The sequence below is a fragment of the Nerophis ophidion genome, linkage group LG22 (assembly GCF_033978795.1).
Source record: "Nerophis ophidion isolate RoL-2023_Sa linkage group LG22, RoL_Noph_v1.0, whole genome shotgun sequence".
Lineage (NCBI taxonomy): Eukaryota > Metazoa > Chordata > Actinopteri > Syngnathiformes > Syngnathidae > Nerophis > Nerophis ophidion.
In genome coordinates, this window is record NC_084632.1 from 3,769,690 (window position 1) to 3,788,581 (window position 18,892).

Sequence of the window (18,892 nt, forward strand, 5' to 3'; positions counted from 1 at the left end):
CCACGTCATTACAACAACAATGTTGACAAAAAGATGTTCTATTACATGTTGGTGCAACAAAATATTATTAATAACCTTTAGGAAGACAACAAAAATTAATAGCCAACTGGAATTTGACTAAAAAAAACACTTTTAATGCATGTTTTGGAGTAAAATTAAATTAAAAAATGTATGTAAATGTGTTTAATAATAGATATGAAAGGAATAGTATCCAGAGTATGTCAGAGTATTTTATTGTGAAGGAAAGTGTAGAAAGGAAGTAGACCAGCACCACGTCTTAGTTGTCAGGTGTTGACTTGTAGGAGTTGTCGATGAGGTTCTTGTCATTTGTCTCTTTCAGGTACCAGGGACCCAAACCTCGCTCCCTCATGTGTTGGCGCACCAGCTTCTCTGTCCTCCTGCGCACCAAACATTATCATCACTTTGTCAGCCTAAGCACCAAACATTGTCATCACTTTGTCAGCCTGCGCACCAAACATTATCATCACTCTGTCAGCCTGTGCACAAAACATTATCATCACACTGTCAGCCTGTGCACAAAACATTATCATCACTCTGCCAGCACGCACACCAAAGATTATCATCACTCTGTCAGCAAGCACACCAAACATTATTATCACTCTGTCAGCCTGCGCACCAAACATTATCATCACTCTGTCAGCAAGCACACCAAACATTATTATCACTCTGTCAGCAAGAACACCAAACATTATTATCACTCTGTCAGCCCGCACACCAAACATTATCATCACTGTCAGCAAGCACACCAAACATTATCATCACTGTCAGCAAGCACACCAAACATCATCACTCTGTCAGCCTGCGCACCAAACATTATCAAATCATCGGTCTGTCAGCAAGCACACCAAACATTATCACATCATCAGTCTGTCAGCCTGCGCACCAAATATTATCATCAGTCTGTCAGCCTGCGCACCAAATATTATCATCACTCTGTCAGCCTGAGCAACCAAACATTATCATCACTCTGTCAGCAAGCACACCAAACATCATCACTCTGTCAGCCTGAGCACCAAACATTATCATCACCGTCAGCCTGCGCACCAAATATTATCACATCATCAGTCTGTCAGCAAGCACACCAAACATCACATCAGTCTGTGCACCAAACATTATCATCACTCTGTCAGCCTACACACCAAACATTATCACATCATCACATGAGCAACACAAAGTGACTCTCCATCGACCACCTGCTGACGTCATCCTGCAGTGCAACGTTTGGATGTGTGATATCATGTGCGATACAAGCAGTGTGTTTACTTGTGTGAGATCATGTGCGATAAAAGAAGCGTGTTTATTTGTGTGTGATATCATGCGCGATACAAACAGCATGTTTACTTGTGTGTGATATCATGTGCGATACAAACAGTGTGTTTTCTTGTGTGATATCATGTGTAATACAAACAGTCTTGCAGTGTTTACTTGTGTGTGATATCATGTGTGATACAAACAGTGTGTTTTCTTGTGTGATATCATGTGCAATACAAACAGTCTTGCAGTGTTTACTTGTGTGGAATACAATCAATCCCGCAGCGTGTTTACTTGTGTATGATATCATGCGCGATACAAACAGTGTGTTTTCTTGTGTGATATGTGTAATACAAACAGTCTTGCAGTGTTTACTTGTGTGGAATACAATCAATCCTGCAGTGTATTTGTGTGTGATATCATGTGCGATACAAGCAGTCCTGTAACGTGTTTACATGTATGTGATGTCATGTGCGATACAAGCAGTCCTGCACTGTGTTTACTTGTGTGCGATACAAGTAGCATGTTTACTTGTGTGTGAGATATCATGTGCGATACAAGCAGTCCTGCACTGTGTTTAGTTGTGTGTGATATATCATGTGCGATACAAGCAGTCCTGCACTGTGTTTACTTGTGTGCGATCCAAGTAGCATGTTTACTTGTGTGTGATATCATGTGCGATACAAGCAGTCCTGCACTGTGTTTACTTGTGTGCGATATAAGTAGCATGTTTACTTGTGTGCGATATAAGTAGCATGTTTACTTGTGTGTGATATCATGTGCGATAAAAGCAGTCCTGCAGCATGTTTAGTTGTGTGTGATATATCATGTGCGATACAAGCAGTCCTGCACTGTGTTTACTTGTGTGCGATATAAGTAGCATGTTTACTTGTGTGTGTGATATCATGTGCGATACAAGCAGTCCTGCACTGTGTTTACTTGTGTGCGATATAAGTAGCATGTTTACTTGTGTGTGTGATATCATGTGCGATACAAGCAGTCCTGCACTGTGTTTACTTGTGTGCGATATAAGTAGCCTTTTTACTTGTGTGTGAGATATCATGTGCGATACAAGCAGTCCTGCACTGATTACTTGTGTGCGATATAAGTAGCATGTTTACTTGTGTGCGATATAAGTAGCATGTTTACTTGTGTGTGATATCATGTGCGATAAAAGCAGTCCTGCAGCATGTTTAGTTGTGTGTGATATATCATGTGCGATACAAGCAGTCCTGCACTGTGTTTACTTGTGTGCGATATAAGTAGCATGTTTACTTGTGTGTGTGATATCATGTGCGATACAAGCAGTCCTGCACTGTGTTTACTGTGTGTGATATAAGTAGCATGTTTACTTGTGTGTGTGATATCATGTGCGATACAAGCAGTCCTGCACTGTGTTTACTTGTGTGCGGTATAAGTAGCATTTTTACTTGTGTGTGAGATATCATGTGCGATACAAGCAGTCCTGCACTGTTTACTTGTGTGCGATATAAGTAGCATGTTTACTTGTGTGTGATATCGTGCGATAAAAGCAGTCCTGCAGCATGTTTAGTTGTGTGTGATATATCATGTGCGATACAAGCAGTCCTGCACTGTGTTTACTTGTGTGCGATATAAGTAGCATGTTTACTTGTGTGTGTGATATCATGTGCGATACAAGCAGTCCTGCACTGTGTTTACTTGTGTGCGATATAAGTAGCATGTTTACTTGTGTGTGTGATATCATGTGCGATACAAGCAGTCCTGCACTGTGTTTACTTGTGTGCGATATAAGTAGCATGTTTACTTGTGTGTGATATCGTGCGATAAAAGCAGTCCTGCAGCATGTTTAGTTGTGTGTGATATCATGTGCGATACAAGCAGTCCTGCACTGTGTTTACTTGTGTGCGATATAAGTAGCATGTTTACTTGTGTGTGTGATATCATGTGCGATACAAGCAGTCCTGCACTGTGTTTACTTGTGTGCGATATAAGTAGCATGTTTACTTGTGTGTGTGATATCATGTGCGATACAAGCAGTCCTGCACTGTGTTTACTTGTGTGCGATATAAGTAGCATGTTTACTTGTGTGTGAGATATCATGTGCGATACAAGCAGTCCTGCACTGTTTACTTGTGTGCGATATAAGTAGCATGTTTACTTGTGTGTGATATCGTGCGATAAAAGCAGTCCTGCAGCATGTTTAGTTGTGTGTGATATCATGTGCGATACAAGCAGTCCTGCACTGTGTTTACTTGTGTGCGATATAAGTAGCATGTTTACTTGTGTGTGTGATATCATGTGCGATACAAGCAGTCCTGCACTGTGTTTGTGTGCGATATAAGTAGCATGTTTACTTGTGTGTGTGATATCATGTGCAATACAAGCAGTCCTGCACTGTGTTTACTTGTGTGCGATATAAGTAGCATGTTTACTTGTGTGTGTGATATCATGTGCGATACAAGCAGTCCTGCACTGTATTTACTTGTGTGCGATACAAGTAGCATGTTTACTTGTGTGTGTGTGATATCATGTGCGATACAAGCAGTCCTGCACTGTGTTTACTTGTGTGCGATACAAGTAGCATGTTTACTTGTGTGTGTGTGATATCATGTGCGATACAAGCAGTCCTGCACTGTGTTTACTTGTGTGCGATATAAGTAGCATGTTTACTTGTGTGTGTGATATCATGTGCGATACAAGCAGTCCTGCACTGTATTTACTTGTGTGCGATACAAGTAGCATGTTTACTTGTGTGTGTGTGATATCATGTGCGATACAAGCAGTCCTGCACTGTGTTTACTTGTGTGCGATATAAGTAGCATGTTTACTTGTGTGTGTGATATCATGTGCGATACAAGCAGTCCTGCACTGTGTTTACTTGTGTGCGATACAAGTAGCATGTTTACTTGTGTGTGTGTGATATCATGTGCGATACAAGCAGTCCTGCACTGTGTTTACTTGTGTGCGATATAAGTAGCATGTTTACTTGTGTGTGTGATATCATGTGTGATATAATCAGTTCTGCAGCATGTTTAGTGGGTTGTGGTGCATTCAGGGTCCCATTGTGACTTTGTCGACACAAGCGGGTTGTGGTGTATTCAGGGTCCCATAGTGATTTTGATGTCGACACAAGCGAGTTGTGGTGCATTCAGGGTCCCATAGTGATTTTGATGTCGACACAAGCGGGTTGTGGTGCATTCAGGGTCCCATAGTGATTTTGATGTCAACACAAGCGGGTTGCGGTGCATTCAGGGTCCCATAGTGACTTTGAAGTCAACACAAGCGGGTTGTGGTGCATTCTTGGTCCCATAGTGACCTGGTCTGAGGTGTCCCACCTGAGTTCTGCCTTGTCCATCTCAATTTTGATGACAGCCATATTCTTCTCGTAGTCCTTGGCTTGAGGATTATAGAAGGTCCGCATGACCCAGCGAGTGATGGGATGCTGCAATCATCAGGTCAAGGTTCATCTTACAAGTCTGACAATGTGATTGAAGATGTTGAACACTTTCATGTCTGACCGGACCAACCAGCAATTTATTACATCATGCTTTTTGACAGCTGAGAAAACCAGAAAAAACATGAATAATTAATCCAGCGCATAGTTTGAATATTAGTTTTGTAGTAAAGATGTCCTGCAAGGTGGACGTACATGTAGTAGTACTAGTAGTAGTACTAGTAGTAGTACTAGTGGTAGTACTAGTAGTAGTACTAGTAAATACCTTGAAGTAGTGTGGATTATTTCAGTAATCGAGTAATCTATTGATTAGTCTGATCAATTAATCGAGTAATCGGATAAAACACTCTATAGCCTATTTTAAATACCTTCCTTTAATTTTTATTTACCTTCTTTACGATCTATTTCACTTATTTTAACTTCTGTTTAACTCCTTTTACCTTGTATTTGTCTTCTTTTACATTTTTACTGTTTAGCTCCTAAAACTTATTTCACCTTTTAACTACTTCTACTTTTTGTCTTATTTTACCTTTCATTTACATTTTCTTACCTTCTATTTAACCTAGTTTACCTTTTATTTATCTTCTTATACCTTGTATCTAACTGTTTAGCTCCTTAGTTTACCTTTTAACTTATTTTACCTTTTAGCACGTGTCGCGTTTGGACCAGATGTTCCTCCGAGGGAATTTAAGTTGCTGGTCAATCCCAAATCCTTTTGATGACACATAAACTGATTTTAAATGATAACCCAGAACAGAATAGCTATTTTGCAATTTATTCCAAAGCTTTGGAGAGACCAACCTAAAAAAACAACACATTCAATTCGCATCGCCTAGTTGACCTGAAAACACTACGGAAGTGTTGTCTTTTTCAATATGCCAACAGCCCCCACCCTTCAGAGCGAATACACATATCTATGGTTTTCCTCAGCTTAAGATAGGAAAAAGGAGTATTGCTACTCCTGCGTTCCAAGCTCAAGGTAGTCCACAGTGTACCAACGGTCATGAGATAAAGAAAAGACAAAAAGAGTACAAGATGGAACACTACCTATTTCAAATATTATTATAGAAAATAAATAACTCTTAAATATGTATATATCTATCTCCGTCACTCACTCATTACATTTTATCTGTCTTATTTTACCTCTTATTTACATTCTCTTACCTTGTTTTTACCTTTTATTAACCTTATTTAACTTTTTTTTTTTTTTACCTCGATTGATAGATTTTTTTTACCATCCATTTAACTTTTCACCTCCAATAACTTATTTTCTCTTCTATTTAAATCATTTTACCTTTCTTTTATCTTTTTACTTTCCATTTACATTCTTACCTACTTTTTTTGCATTCATATACTTTTTGTTGATCTTTCTTTACAATTGGTAACCTTGTATGTACCATATGTGGGCGGCATAGCTCGGTTGGTAGAGTGGCCGTGCCAGCAACTTGAGGGTTGCAGGTTCGATTCCCGCTTGTGCCATCCTAGTTACTGCCGTTGTGTCCTTGGGCAAGACACTTTACCCACCTGCTCCCAGTGCCACCCACACTGGTTTAAATGTAAATTAGATATTGGGTTTCACTATGTAAAGCGCTTTGAGTCACTTGAGAAAAGCGCTATATAAATATAATTCACTAATTCACTGATATTTTACCTTTTATTTAACTTCTTTTATTTTTGATTCACTATATTGTATCTTCTATTTACCTACATTCACTACATTTACCTTCAATTTACTGTTTTACCTTATATTCACTTTACCTTGTATTTACCTACCTTTTTTTATTTACTTTATTTATTAACCTTCTATATTCCTGATTTTACCCTTTATATTCTTTATTTTACCTTTTATTGACATCATTTTAACTTCCCTTAATATTTTTTGTTCCCCTTCTTTAGTCTTTAAATCACATCTAATACCTTCTATTTACCTGATTTTACTATCTATTTACCTTTTACCTCCTATTCAACATGTTTTACCATCTTTTATGTGATCCGGATTCATACATTTTTAGTACCTAAACTCATTTAACGAATAATCGAAGCAACAGAGTATAAATGGAAGCTTTTTTCTTCCATCCCTAGTAGTAGTAGTAGTAGTACATACCTTGTAGTACTCCCAGTACTCGGGAATATAATCTTCAGGAGTTTCAACCAGCTCTGCTTCACCTTAAAAACACGAGCACAGGTGATCCAGGTGTGTTGGAGGACAGGAGCCGAGGAGAGTTTCCTTACCGATGAACAGGTTGACACTCGTGATGATGATGGCCAAAGGAATACCCGTCAAGCAGACGTAGAATCGCTAGGGAGAAGAAGACAAAGTAACATTCCAGAGAGCGTAAACAAGACTCCATCATGTCAGGTGGATTAAAATCAACTGAATGAGACTAATCTATTTTCACCTATTTGAGTTAAAAATATTTTTTTGCAAACCAGTAATTCTAGTCTGCAAATGATGTGTTGTTGTTGAGTGTCGGTGCAGAGTAACCGTGTAATACTCTTCCATATCAGTAGGTGGCAACCGGTAGCTAATAGCTTTGTCGATGTCGGAAACAGCGGGAGGCAGTGCGCAGGTAAAAAGGTGTCTAACGCTTGAACCAAAAATAAACAAAGGTGAGTGCCCCTAAGAAAAAGCATTTCAGCTTATAGAAGGCTATACAGAACAAAACTAAGACTGGACTGGCTACAAAATAAACAAAAACAGAACGCTGGACGACAGCAAAGACTTCCTGCGGAGCAAAGACGGCGTCCACAATGTACATCCAGGCATGACATGACAATCAGCAATGTCCGCACAAAGAAGGATAAAAACCATTGAAATATTCTTGATTGCTAAAACAAAAGTAGATGCGGGACATGTCGCTCAAAGGAAGACATGAAACTGCAACAGGAAAATACCAAAAATAGGAGCGCAAGACCAGAACTAAAACATTACACACAGGAAATGTGACAGGTGGTGACAGTTCACCTACTTAAGAGACAAGAGCTAGAACAAAACTAAGACTGGACTGGCTACAAAATAAACAAAAACAGAACGCTGGACGACAGCAAAGACTTCCTGCGGAGCAAAGACGGCGTCCACAATGTACATCCAAGCATGACATGACAATCAGCAATGTCCGCACAAAGAAGGATAAAAACCATTGAAATATTCTTGATTGCTAAAACAAAAGTAGATGCGGGAAATATCGCTCAAAGGAAGACATGAAACTGCTACGGGAAAATACCAAAAATAGGAGCGCAAGACCAGAACTAAAACATTACACACAGGAAATGTGACAGGTGGTGACAGTTCACCTACTTAAGAGACAAGAGCTAAACAAAACTAAGACTGGACTGGCTACAAAATAAACAAAAACAGAACGCTGGACGACAGCAAAGACTTACTGCGGAGCAAAGACGGCGTCCACAATGTACATCCAAGCATGACATGACAATCAGCAATGTCCGCACAAAGAAGGATGAAAACCATTGAAATATTCTTAATTGCTAAAACAAAAGTAGATGCGGGAAATGTCGCTCAAAGGAAGACATGAAACTGCTACGGGAAAATACCAAAAATAGGAGCGCAAGACCAGAACTAAAAGATTACACACAGGAAATGTGACAGGTGGTGACAGTTCACCTACTTAAGAGACAAGAGCTAGAACAAAACTAAGACTGGACTGGCTACAAAATCAACAAAAACAGAACGCTGGACGACAGCAAAGACTTCCTGCGGAACAAAGACGGCGTCCACAATGTACATCCAAGCATGACATGACAATCAGCAATGTCCGCACAAAGAAGGATAAAAACCATTGAAATATTCTTGATTGCTAAAACAAAAGTAGATGCGGGAAATATCGCTCAAAGGAAGACATGAAACTGCTACGGGAAAATACCAAAAATAGGAGCGCAAGACCAGAACTAAAACATTACACACAGGAAATGTGACAGGTGGTGACAGTTCACCTACTTAAGAGACAAGAGCTAAACAAAACTAAGACTGGACTGGCTACAAAATAAACAAAAACAGAACGCTGGACGACAGCAAAGACTTACTGCGGAGCAAAGACGGCGTCCACAATGTACATCCAAGCATGACATGACAATCAGCAATGTCCGCACAAAGAAGGATGAAAACCATTGAAATATTCTTAATTGCTAAAACAAAAGTAGATGCGGGAAATGTCGCTCAAAGGAAGACATGAAACTGCTACGGGAAAATACCAAAAATAGGAGCGCAAGACCAGAACTAAAAGATTACACACAGGAAATGTGACAGGTGGTGACAGTTCACCTACTTAAGAGACAAGAGCTAGAACAAAACTAAGACTGGACTGGCTACAAAATCAACAAAAACAGAACGCTGGACGACAGCAAAGACTTCCTGCGGAACAAAGACGGCGTCCACAATGTACATCCAAGCATGACATGACAATCAGCAATGTCCGCACAAAGAAGGATAAAAACCATGGAAATATTCTTGATTTCTAAAACAAAAGTAGATGCGGGAAATATCGCTCAAAGGAAGACATGAAACTGCTACGGGAAAATACCAAAAATAGGAGCGCAAGACCAGAACTAAAACATTACACACAGGAAATGTGACAGGTGGTGACAGTTCACCTACTTAAGAGACAAGAGCTAGAACAAAACTAAGACTGGACTGGCTACAAAATAAACAAAAACAGAACGCTGGACGACAGCAAAGACTTACTGCGGAGCAAAGACGGCGTCCACAATGTACATCCAAGCATGACATGACAATCAGCAATGTCCGCACAAAGAAGGATGAAAACCATTGAAATATTCTTAATAGCTAAAACAAAAGTAGATGCGGGAAATGTCGCTCAAAGGAAGACATGAAACTGCTAGGGGAAAATACCAAAAATAGGAGCGCAAGACCAGAACTAAAAGATTACACACAGGAAATGTGACAGGTGGTGACAGTTCACCTACTTAAGAGACAAGAGCTAGAACAAAACTAAGACTGGACTGGCTACAAAATCAACAAAAACAGAACGCTGGACGACAGCAAAGACTTCCTGCGGAACAAAGACGGCGTCCACAATGTACATCCAAGCATGACATGACAATCAGCAATGTCCGCACAAAGAAGGATGAAAACCATTGAAATATTCTTGATTGCTAAAACAAAAGTAGATGCGGGACATATCGCTCAAAGGACGACATGAAACTGCAACGGGAAAATACCAACAATAGGAGCGCAAGACCAGAACTAAAACATTACACACAGGAAATGTGACAGGTGGTGACAGTTCACCTACTTAAGAGACAAGAGCTAGAACAAAACTAAGACTGGACTGGCTACAAAATAAACAAAAACAGAACGCTGGACGACAGCAAAGACTTCCTGCGGAGCAAAGACGGCGTCCACAATGTACATCCAAGCATGACATGACAATCAGCAATGTCCGCACAAAGAAGGATAAAAACCATTGAAATATTCTTGATTGCTAAAACAAAAGTAGATGCGGGAAATATCGCTCAAAGGAAGACATGAAACTGCTACGGGAAAATACCAAAAATAGGAGCGCAAGACCAGAACTAAAACATTACACACAGGAAATGTGACAGGTGGTGACAGTTCACCTACTTAAGAGACAAGAGCTAGAACAAAACTAAGACTGGACTGGCTACAAAATAAACAAAAACAGAACGCTGGACGACAGCAAAGACTTCCTGCGGAGCAAAGACGGCGTCCACAATGTACATCCAAGCATGACATGACAATCAGCAATGTCCGCACAAAGAAGGATAAAAACCATTGAAATATTCTTGATTGCTAAAACAAAAGTAGATGCGGGACATGTCGCTCAAAGGAAGTCATGAAACTGCTACAGGAAAATACCAAAAATAGGAGCGCAAGACCAGAACTAAAACATTACACACAGGAAATGACTACACCTACTTTGAGACAAGAGCTATAGTGATGCATGCTGGGTTATGCTTTAAAGTCGTATCCAACAATTGCGACAACGACTTTTTACTGTCAACTGAGTTTCCTTTTTTGATGATTTCTGCTGGTGGTGTGCCTCCACATTTTTTCAACGCAGAAAATGTGCCTTGGCTCAAAAAAGGTTGAAAAACACTGCACTACTGGGATCAATATTTTTGTTTCATAAATACAATGAATCAGCGCCGAGTCACAAAACTAAAGGACATCCCATCCTAGCAAGTGTTGTGTCTGTGTGCTTCTTCTAAGCCGCGGGTGTCAAACGTACGGCCCGCCAGCCAGACCAGGCCCGCAAACAGGTTTTATCCGGCCCGCGGAATGAGTTTGCTAAGTATAAAAACGAGCCGAAATTTTTTGAATTAAAGAAACTGCTGTTCTAAATGTGTTCACTAGATGTCACAATAGCAATTATTTGTATCTTTGTAGATCATGGGTGTCAAACTCTGGCCCCCAATATCAAATTAACATTAGAGCTGGCCCGCCCGTATTATATTATTAACACCGTGTTCACCGCTAATACTCATACTTGGCAACACTACCGATTTTCCTGGGAGACTCCAGAAGTTCAGTGCCCCTCCCGAAAATCTCCCGGGGCAAACATTTCCCCAAATTTCTCCCGATTACCGCCCGGACAACAATATTGGGGGCGTGCCTAAAAAGGCGTTGCCTTTAGCGTTTTCTACGACCTGTCGTCATGTCCGCTTTTCCTCCATGCAAACAGCGTAATATATAATAAACACAGCTTTTACACACACACACAATTGAATGCGAGGCATACTTGGTCAACAGCCATACAGGTCACACTGAAGGTGGCCGTATAAACAACTTTAACACTGTTACAAATATGCACCACACTGTGAACCCACACCAAACAAGAATCAATCAATCAATGTTTACTTATATAGCCCTAAATCACTAGTGTCTCAAAGGGCTGCACAAACCACTACGACATCCTCGGGCAAGGAAAACTCACACCCAGTGGGACATCGGTGACAATAATGACTATGAGAACGTGATACTGTGATACTGTTGATACTGATGACTATGAGAACATATGAGAACATGATACTGTGAAAGATCAATCCATAATGGATCCAACACAGTCGTGAGAGTCCAGTCCAAAGCGGATCCAACACAGCAGCGAGAGTCCCGTTCACAGCGGAGCCAGCAGGAAACCATCCCAAGCGGAGGCTGATCAGCAGCGCAGAGATGTCCCCAGCCGATACACAGGCGAGCAGTACATGGCCACCGGATCGGACCGGACTCCCTCCACAAAGGAGAGTGGGACATAGAAGAAAAAGAAAAGAAACGGCAGATCAAATGGTCTAAAAAGGGAGTCTATTTAAAGGCTAGAGTATACAAATGAGTTTTAAGGTGAGACTTAAATGCTTCTACTGAGGTAGCATCTCGAACTGTTACCGGGAGGGCATTCCAGAGTACTGGAGCCCGAAATGAAAAAGCTCTACAGCCCGCAGACTTTTTTTGGGCTTTGGGAATCACTAATAAGCCGGAGTCCTTTGAAGGCAGATTTCTTGCCGGGACATATGGTACAATACAATCTGCAAGATAGGATGGAGCTAGACCGTGTAGTATTTTATACGTAAGTAGTAAAACCTTAAAGTCACATCTTAAGTGCACAGGAAGCCAGTGCAGGTGAGCCAGTATAGGTATATATGTATGTATATATGTATATAAAGGTATATATGTATGTATATATGTATATAAAAGGTATATACAGTACAGGTATATATGTATGTATATATGTATATAAAGGTATATACAGTACAGGTATATATGTATGTATATATGTATATAAAGGTATATACAGTATAGGTATATATGTATGTATATATGTATATAAAGGTATATACAGTACAGGCGTAATGTGATCAAACTTTCTTGTTCTTGTCAAAAGTCTAGCAGCCGCATTTTGTACCAACTGTAATCTTTTACAAAACAAAAGAATGACAAACACATTTCGGGAGAACATATGCACTGTAACACAACAAAGCAAATAACCAGAACCCTTTGCAGCACTAACTCTTCCGGGACACTACAATAAACACCCCCTTGCTACCACCAAAACCCGGCCCCTCCAACCCCGCCCACCTCATTGTTATTTTATTTTCAAATTTATTAGCAAGTGGAAAAAGCTAATGTTGATATTTACCTCAGAAGACTGCAAATAGAAAAGAGGCATCACATTTTTTAGTTACATTTTATTTAATATAGCGTTGATGTTTTTTGTTTGTTTTTTAGAAAGTTGATTTTGCACTATTTTATTTCACTATTGTTTAATTTTTCTGAAGGAACTCTCCTGAAGGAATCAATAAAGTTCTATCCATCTATCTATCTATCTATCTATCTATCTATCTATCTATCCATCTATCTATCCATCTATCTATCCATCTATCTATCCATCCATCAAATTATATGAGCTTTGCTTGTTTCAAATTTGGGGTTAAAGCAAATCAGTGTAGCAAACTGAGCACTTTTTATTCATGCGCTTTCTCTTGCTACTTCAAGGCTTGAATGTTTGATTCATTCATTATTGTTATTTTATTTTCAAATGTATTATTAGCCTGTGGAAAAAGTTTATCTTGATATTTACCCCAGAAGGCTGCAAAGAGAAAAGAGGCATTCAATTTTTATTCAAATTTTATTTGATATACCATATATATTTTTTAATTATCATTATTATTATTTGAAACTCAATTTTGCATGCCACTATAAAAAGTTATATAAGCCTTTCTTGTTCAATATTTAATGCAAAAGTTGTTGGGGTCTCTAATAAAAGGTTAGTTTGCTCAGTTTTAAATTTTGGCCCGCTCTGTGTTCGAGTTTGACTCCCCTGTTGTAGATGATGCTACATATGTAAACAAAAATAAAACAGTAAAGGAAAATGAGCAAACTACATGAATAATATCCTGTAATTTTATATCATTTTTTAATCTAACTATATTGAAAATTAACACCAATGAGTTGACTGATGAACATGATCACATAATTTATTCAGAAAGTATAAATAACGAGAAATAAAGATAGAATACTATTAACCGCAACATATAAGTGTAAAAAAAAACAACTGCTGTTCTAAATGTGTCCACTAGATGTCACAACAGCAATTATTTGTATCTTTGTAGATGATGCTACATATTTAAAAAATAAATAAATAAACTACATGATGCTAATGCACAAGTCGAGGAAAATGAGCAAACTACATAAATAACATCCTGTAATTTGATTTTTTTTTTTTAACTTGATGTATTAAAAATTAACACCAATGAGTTGATTGATGAACATTAACACATAATTTATTCAGAAAGTATAAATAACGACAAATAAAGATAGAACACTATTAACCGCAACATATAAGTGTAAAAAAACTGCTGTTCTAAATGTGCCCACTAGATGTCAGAATAGCAATTCTTTGTAGATGATGCTATATGTTAAAAAAATAAATAAACCACGATACTAGTGCAGCAGTCGAGGAAAATGAGAAAACTACATAAATAACCTCCTGTAATTTGATTTTTATATTTTTTTTATCTTGATATATTGAAAATTAACACCAATGACTGATGAACATCACATAATTATTCAGAAAGTATAAATAACGACAAACAAAGATAGAATACTATTAACTGCAACATAAGTTTAAAAAAACTGCTGTTCTAAATGTGCCCACTAGATGTCACAATAGCAATTCTTTGTATCTTTGTGGATGATGCAACATATGTAAAAAAAATTAAAATAAACCACATGATGCTAGTGCACCAGTCGAGGAAAATGAGCAAACAACATGAATAACATCCTGTAATTTGATTTTTATATATTTTTAACATGATATATTGAAAATTAACCCCAATGAGTTGACTGATGAACATTAACACATAATTTATTCAGAAAGTATAAATAACGACAAATAAAGATAGAATACTATTAACCGCAACATATAAGTGTAAAAAAAACTGCTGTTCTAAATGTGCCCACTAGATGTCACAATAGCAATTCTTTGTAGATGATGCTATATGTTAAAAAAATAAACCACATGATGCTAGTGCACCAGTCGAGGAAAATGAGAAAACTACATAAATAACCTCCTGTAGTTTGATTTTGATATTATTTTTTTATCTTGATGGATGTGTTGACTGATGAACACGATCACATAATTTATTCAGAAAGTATAAATAACCACTGCAACATTTAAAGTAAAAAAACCCAACAACATTATGATTTGTAAATTTTCAGAATATGCTTGTTCCATTTGCAAGCAAAGAAAACAACCTGAAGTTGTCTTTATTTTTAAGTTATCGTGCCTACATGTGGCCCCCCCATCTAAAATGAGTTTGACACCCATGTTCTAAACGTACCATCGTTCGAAGAAACCTCTGGTCATAATACGCCGATGGTTTGATCACAAACATTTTCTTCCCATGACCCCAGCGGACGGCCACTGCAAAGAACAAACACAAGAGTCTCAATCAAGCAGCATGCAGAACACTGAAGTGAGCAGAAACTATGGGAAGCTTAAAGGCCTACTGAAATGAGATGTTCTTATTCAAACGGGGATAGCAGGTCCATTCTATGTGTCATACTTGATCATTTCGCGATATTGCCATATATTTGCTGAAAGGATTTAGTAGAGAACATCCACGATAAAGTTCGCAACTTTTGGTCGCTAATAAAAAAGCCTTGCCTGTGCCGGAAGTAGCAGACGATGTGCGCGTGATGTCACGGGTTGTGGAGCTCCTCACATCTGAACATTGTTTACAATCATGGCCACGGGCAGATAGAGCGATTCGGACCAAGAAAGCGACAATTTTCCCATTAATTTGAGCGAGGATGAAAGATTCGTGGATGAGGAAAGTGGGAGTGAAGGACTAGGAAAAAAAAAAAAAGACGAGGGCAGTGGGAGCGATTCGGATGTTATTAGACACATTTACTAGTGTAGCGGAGTGTCCTGGGTTCGCCTATACAGTGTACTTATATGATAAAATAATAAACGGGAGACATTAGAGCAGGTCCGGTAGCCACCGCTTCTTTAATGTGAACTCCTTTACACCTCTCTCTCCACAACCACACACCGCATGTCACAGCCCCACGGCAACTCTGAAAGGACAAAACTCCTTCTCCTCCGCCTCCTTATACTCTCTGTTAACTTGGGACACCCTGAACTGTTTGTTACACTAGGATGATTCTGGAAAATCCCTTATCTGCTTATTGTGTTACTAGTGTTTTAGTGAGATTATATGGTGGTGCCTGAAAGTCGGAGGAGTGTGGCCATGGGTGTGGTGACCGACAGTGTCTCTGTGGGAAGCCACGTTTCTCAATGAGGCAAGGCAGCTGGGCTGAGATTTTTTTTCCCCCCTCCTCCACGGTGTAAGCATCTTACGGTCGGGGGCGGCCGTTGGGAGGAGGCAAGAGAATCCGCAGCTGCAGGAAGAACGACGCAAACTCTCTGCTCATATCTACGGTAAGAGCCGACTTATTGCCACCATTTTCTCACCGAAACCTGCTGGTTGACATGTGGTCGGGAACCGTGTTCACTTGACCGCTCTGTTCCATAGTGAAGTGAATTATATTTATATAGCGCTTTTCTCTAGTGACTCAAAGCGCTTTACATAGTGATACCCAATATCTAAGTTACATTTAAACCAGTGTGGGTGGCACTGGGAGCAGGTGGGTAAAGTGTCTTGCCCAAGGACACAACGGCAGTGACTAGGATGGCGGAAGCGGGAATCGAACCTGCAACCCTCAAGTTGCTGGCACGGCCACTCTACCAACCGAGCTATACCGCTATATATAGTAAAGCTTCACCGTCATCTTTAGGGAATGTACACAAGGAAACACCGGCTGTGTTTGTGTTGCTACAGCCGGCCGCGATACACCGCTTTCCACCTACATCTTTCTTCTTTGACGTCTCCATTATTAAATGAACAAATTGCAAAAGATTCAGCAACACAGTTGTCCAGAATACTGTGTAATTATGCGATTAAAGCAGACGACTTGTAGCTGGGATCGGTACTGGATCAAAATGTCTGCTCCAATTCGTGACGTCACGCGCACGCGTCATCATACCGCGACGTTTTCAGCAGCATAATTCGTGCGAAATTTAAAGTGGCAATTTAGTAAACTAAAAAGGCCGTATTGGCATGTGTTGCAATGTTAATATTTCATCATTGATATATAAACTATCAGACTTCGTGGTCGCTAGTAGTGAGTTTCAGTAGGCCTTTTATTGCTTTAACTGTAAAACACACAAGAATGAATAAAGTTTAGGGATGCACCGAAATGAAAATTTGTGGCCGAAGCTGAAGCCGAATAAAATTTAAACGCTTGGCCGAAGGCTGAATACCGAATAATGAATGCAGTTTTTCACAACTTTTTAAATATTGCATAAATAGCCTAAAATAAATATTTAGACATGTTTTTCAAATAAAGTACTTTTTTATTGAATATTGACATTTTTTTAAAATTCCAGTAGTCTTTGCTTTTCAAAAAAAGCACAGTTTTTCATTTATATTAGGCCTTCAAACAAAACATGCATTCCAAAAAAAAATAAAGTGCATTAAAGTGGATAAACCCACAACAAATGAATTATTGTCCTTTTGGCAAAAGTCTGCTTAGCCACAGTAGATATGCTAATAATGTAAACAGAAGGCTCAAGTAAATCTCAATTAAGTGTGTGCTTGTAACCTCATACACTTATACAGGTAGCCTACACAACAGGCTAATAATGTAAACAGAGGCCCCACTAAATCTCAATAAGTGTGTGCTTGTAACCTCATACACTTATACAGGTACACAACATTGTAACCTCATACACTTATACAGGTACACAACATATCCCAACGTCACCGCGTCAAAAAATTGCGTCACACGCCACTATTCGGCCTTGTTTTTAACTCATTCCACCGAAGGCCGAATTTGGCTTTTTTTGCCATATTCGGCCGAATATATTCGGTTACCGATTAATCGGTGCATCCCTAATAAAGTTGAATATATATTAGGGCTGGGGAGACATATCGATATAAAAGATATATACCGCTGCTTTGTCTCTGTGCGATATAGAAAATGACTACATGGTGATATTGGAGTATATGTTCTCACACAGTTGCTTTTAGCTGCGGGCATTACACTACAGGCGTTTCTCACCCCTTCTCACAACGTAAAACAAGCCCACCTTCTTACATACGTCACATGGGGCGGTTTAGCTGGGTTGGTAGAGTGGCTGTGCCAGCAACTTGAGGGTTCCAGGTTCGATTCCCGCTTCTGCCCATCCTAGTCACTGACGTTGTGTCCTTGGGCAAGACACTTTAACCACCTGCTCCCAGTGCCACCCACACTGCTTTAAATGTAACTTAGATATTGGGTGTCACTATGTAAAGCGCTTTGAGTCACTAGAGAAAAAGCGCTATATAAATATAATTCACTTCACTTATTGTTTGATCCTGTTCTGTCTCCATGTAATGTTTGATCCTGTTCTGTCCCCCTGTAATTTGTGTCTGATCTTAAATGGGATTGTGCTGAAAATATTGATTCCCCCTCGGGGATTATTAAAGTATTTTTGATTCTGATTGACTTTTAGCAGCTAACGCTAGCATGTTAGCCTCCTGTGTAGCAAGGTCACAAGCAGATAACACAACTTATTCACGCACTCAAAAAATGGCTTCACTCAATGGTGATATCGCTTACCTTTTTCCGTCTGCGGGATGGCTCTAGTGAGTAGATTTGTGGCAACGTTGCCATATTTCAGAGGACTCAGTCTGGCTGCGACGGCCGCGGCAGACCTGAGGAGGCTTATGGCCACCATCTTTACTGTGGGGGGGGCTTACCAGCAACACGCAATGTGATTGGCTCATGGTCACCATGTCCACTGTGGGCGGGGTTACTAACAACACGCAATGTGATTGGCTCATGGCCACCATGTCTACTGTGGGCGGGTCTACCAACAACACGCATTGTGATTGGCTCATGGCCACCATGTCTACTGAGGGCAGGCTTGTAGAACACGCAATATGATTGGCTCGTAGCCACCACTCTGGACGGACTTGCGAACATCACACGATGTGATTCGCTGATGAGTGACTTGAAGAGAAAATCGCCATATTTGATGCGGCCAAGACATAATAACGTGTTTTATTTATTTACATATTTATTATATATTTAATACTTACTTTTCCCAATTGTCCATAAAAGCGAATAGTTCGTGTTCATCGTAA

General features: G+C 39.5%; 1 protein-coding gene across 1 annotated transcript; it reads right to left on the reverse strand.

Annotated features, from left to right (window-relative positions):
- Nucleotides 1-217: 217 nt before the first annotated feature.
- ndufb5 (NADH:ubiquinone oxidoreductase subunit B5) lies at nucleotides 218-18,526 on the reverse strand. Its single transcript, XM_061883039.1, has 6 exons — nucleotides 18,366-18,526; nucleotides 15,041-15,123; nucleotides 6,941-7,007; nucleotides 6,813-6,874; nucleotides 4,590-4,696; nucleotides 218-398 (listed from the first exon to the last, which is right to left on the reverse strand). Exons 1-6 carry the CDS (start codon nucleotides 18,481-18,483, stop codon nucleotides 278-280), a joined length of 558 nt encoding a protein of 185 aa, XP_061739023.1. The 5' UTR covers nucleotides 18,484-18,526; the 3' UTR covers nucleotides 218-277.
- Between the last annotated feature and the right edge of the window lie 366 nt (nucleotides 18,527-18,892).

Coding starts and splice junctions, on each gene's coding strand:
- ndufb5 (XM_061883039.1), bottom strand. CDS start 18,483: ATGGTGGCCATAAGCCTCCTCAGGTCTGCCGCGGCCGTCGCAGCCAGA. Junction 15,124..18,365: donor CATCCCGCAGACGGAAAAAG/GTAAGCGATATC, acceptor TGTTCTTTGCAG/TGGCCGTCCGCTGGGGTCAT. Junction 399..4,589: donor ATGGACAAGGCAGAACTCAG/GTGGGACACCTC, acceptor TTTGGTGCGCAG/GAGGACAGAGAAGCTGGTGC.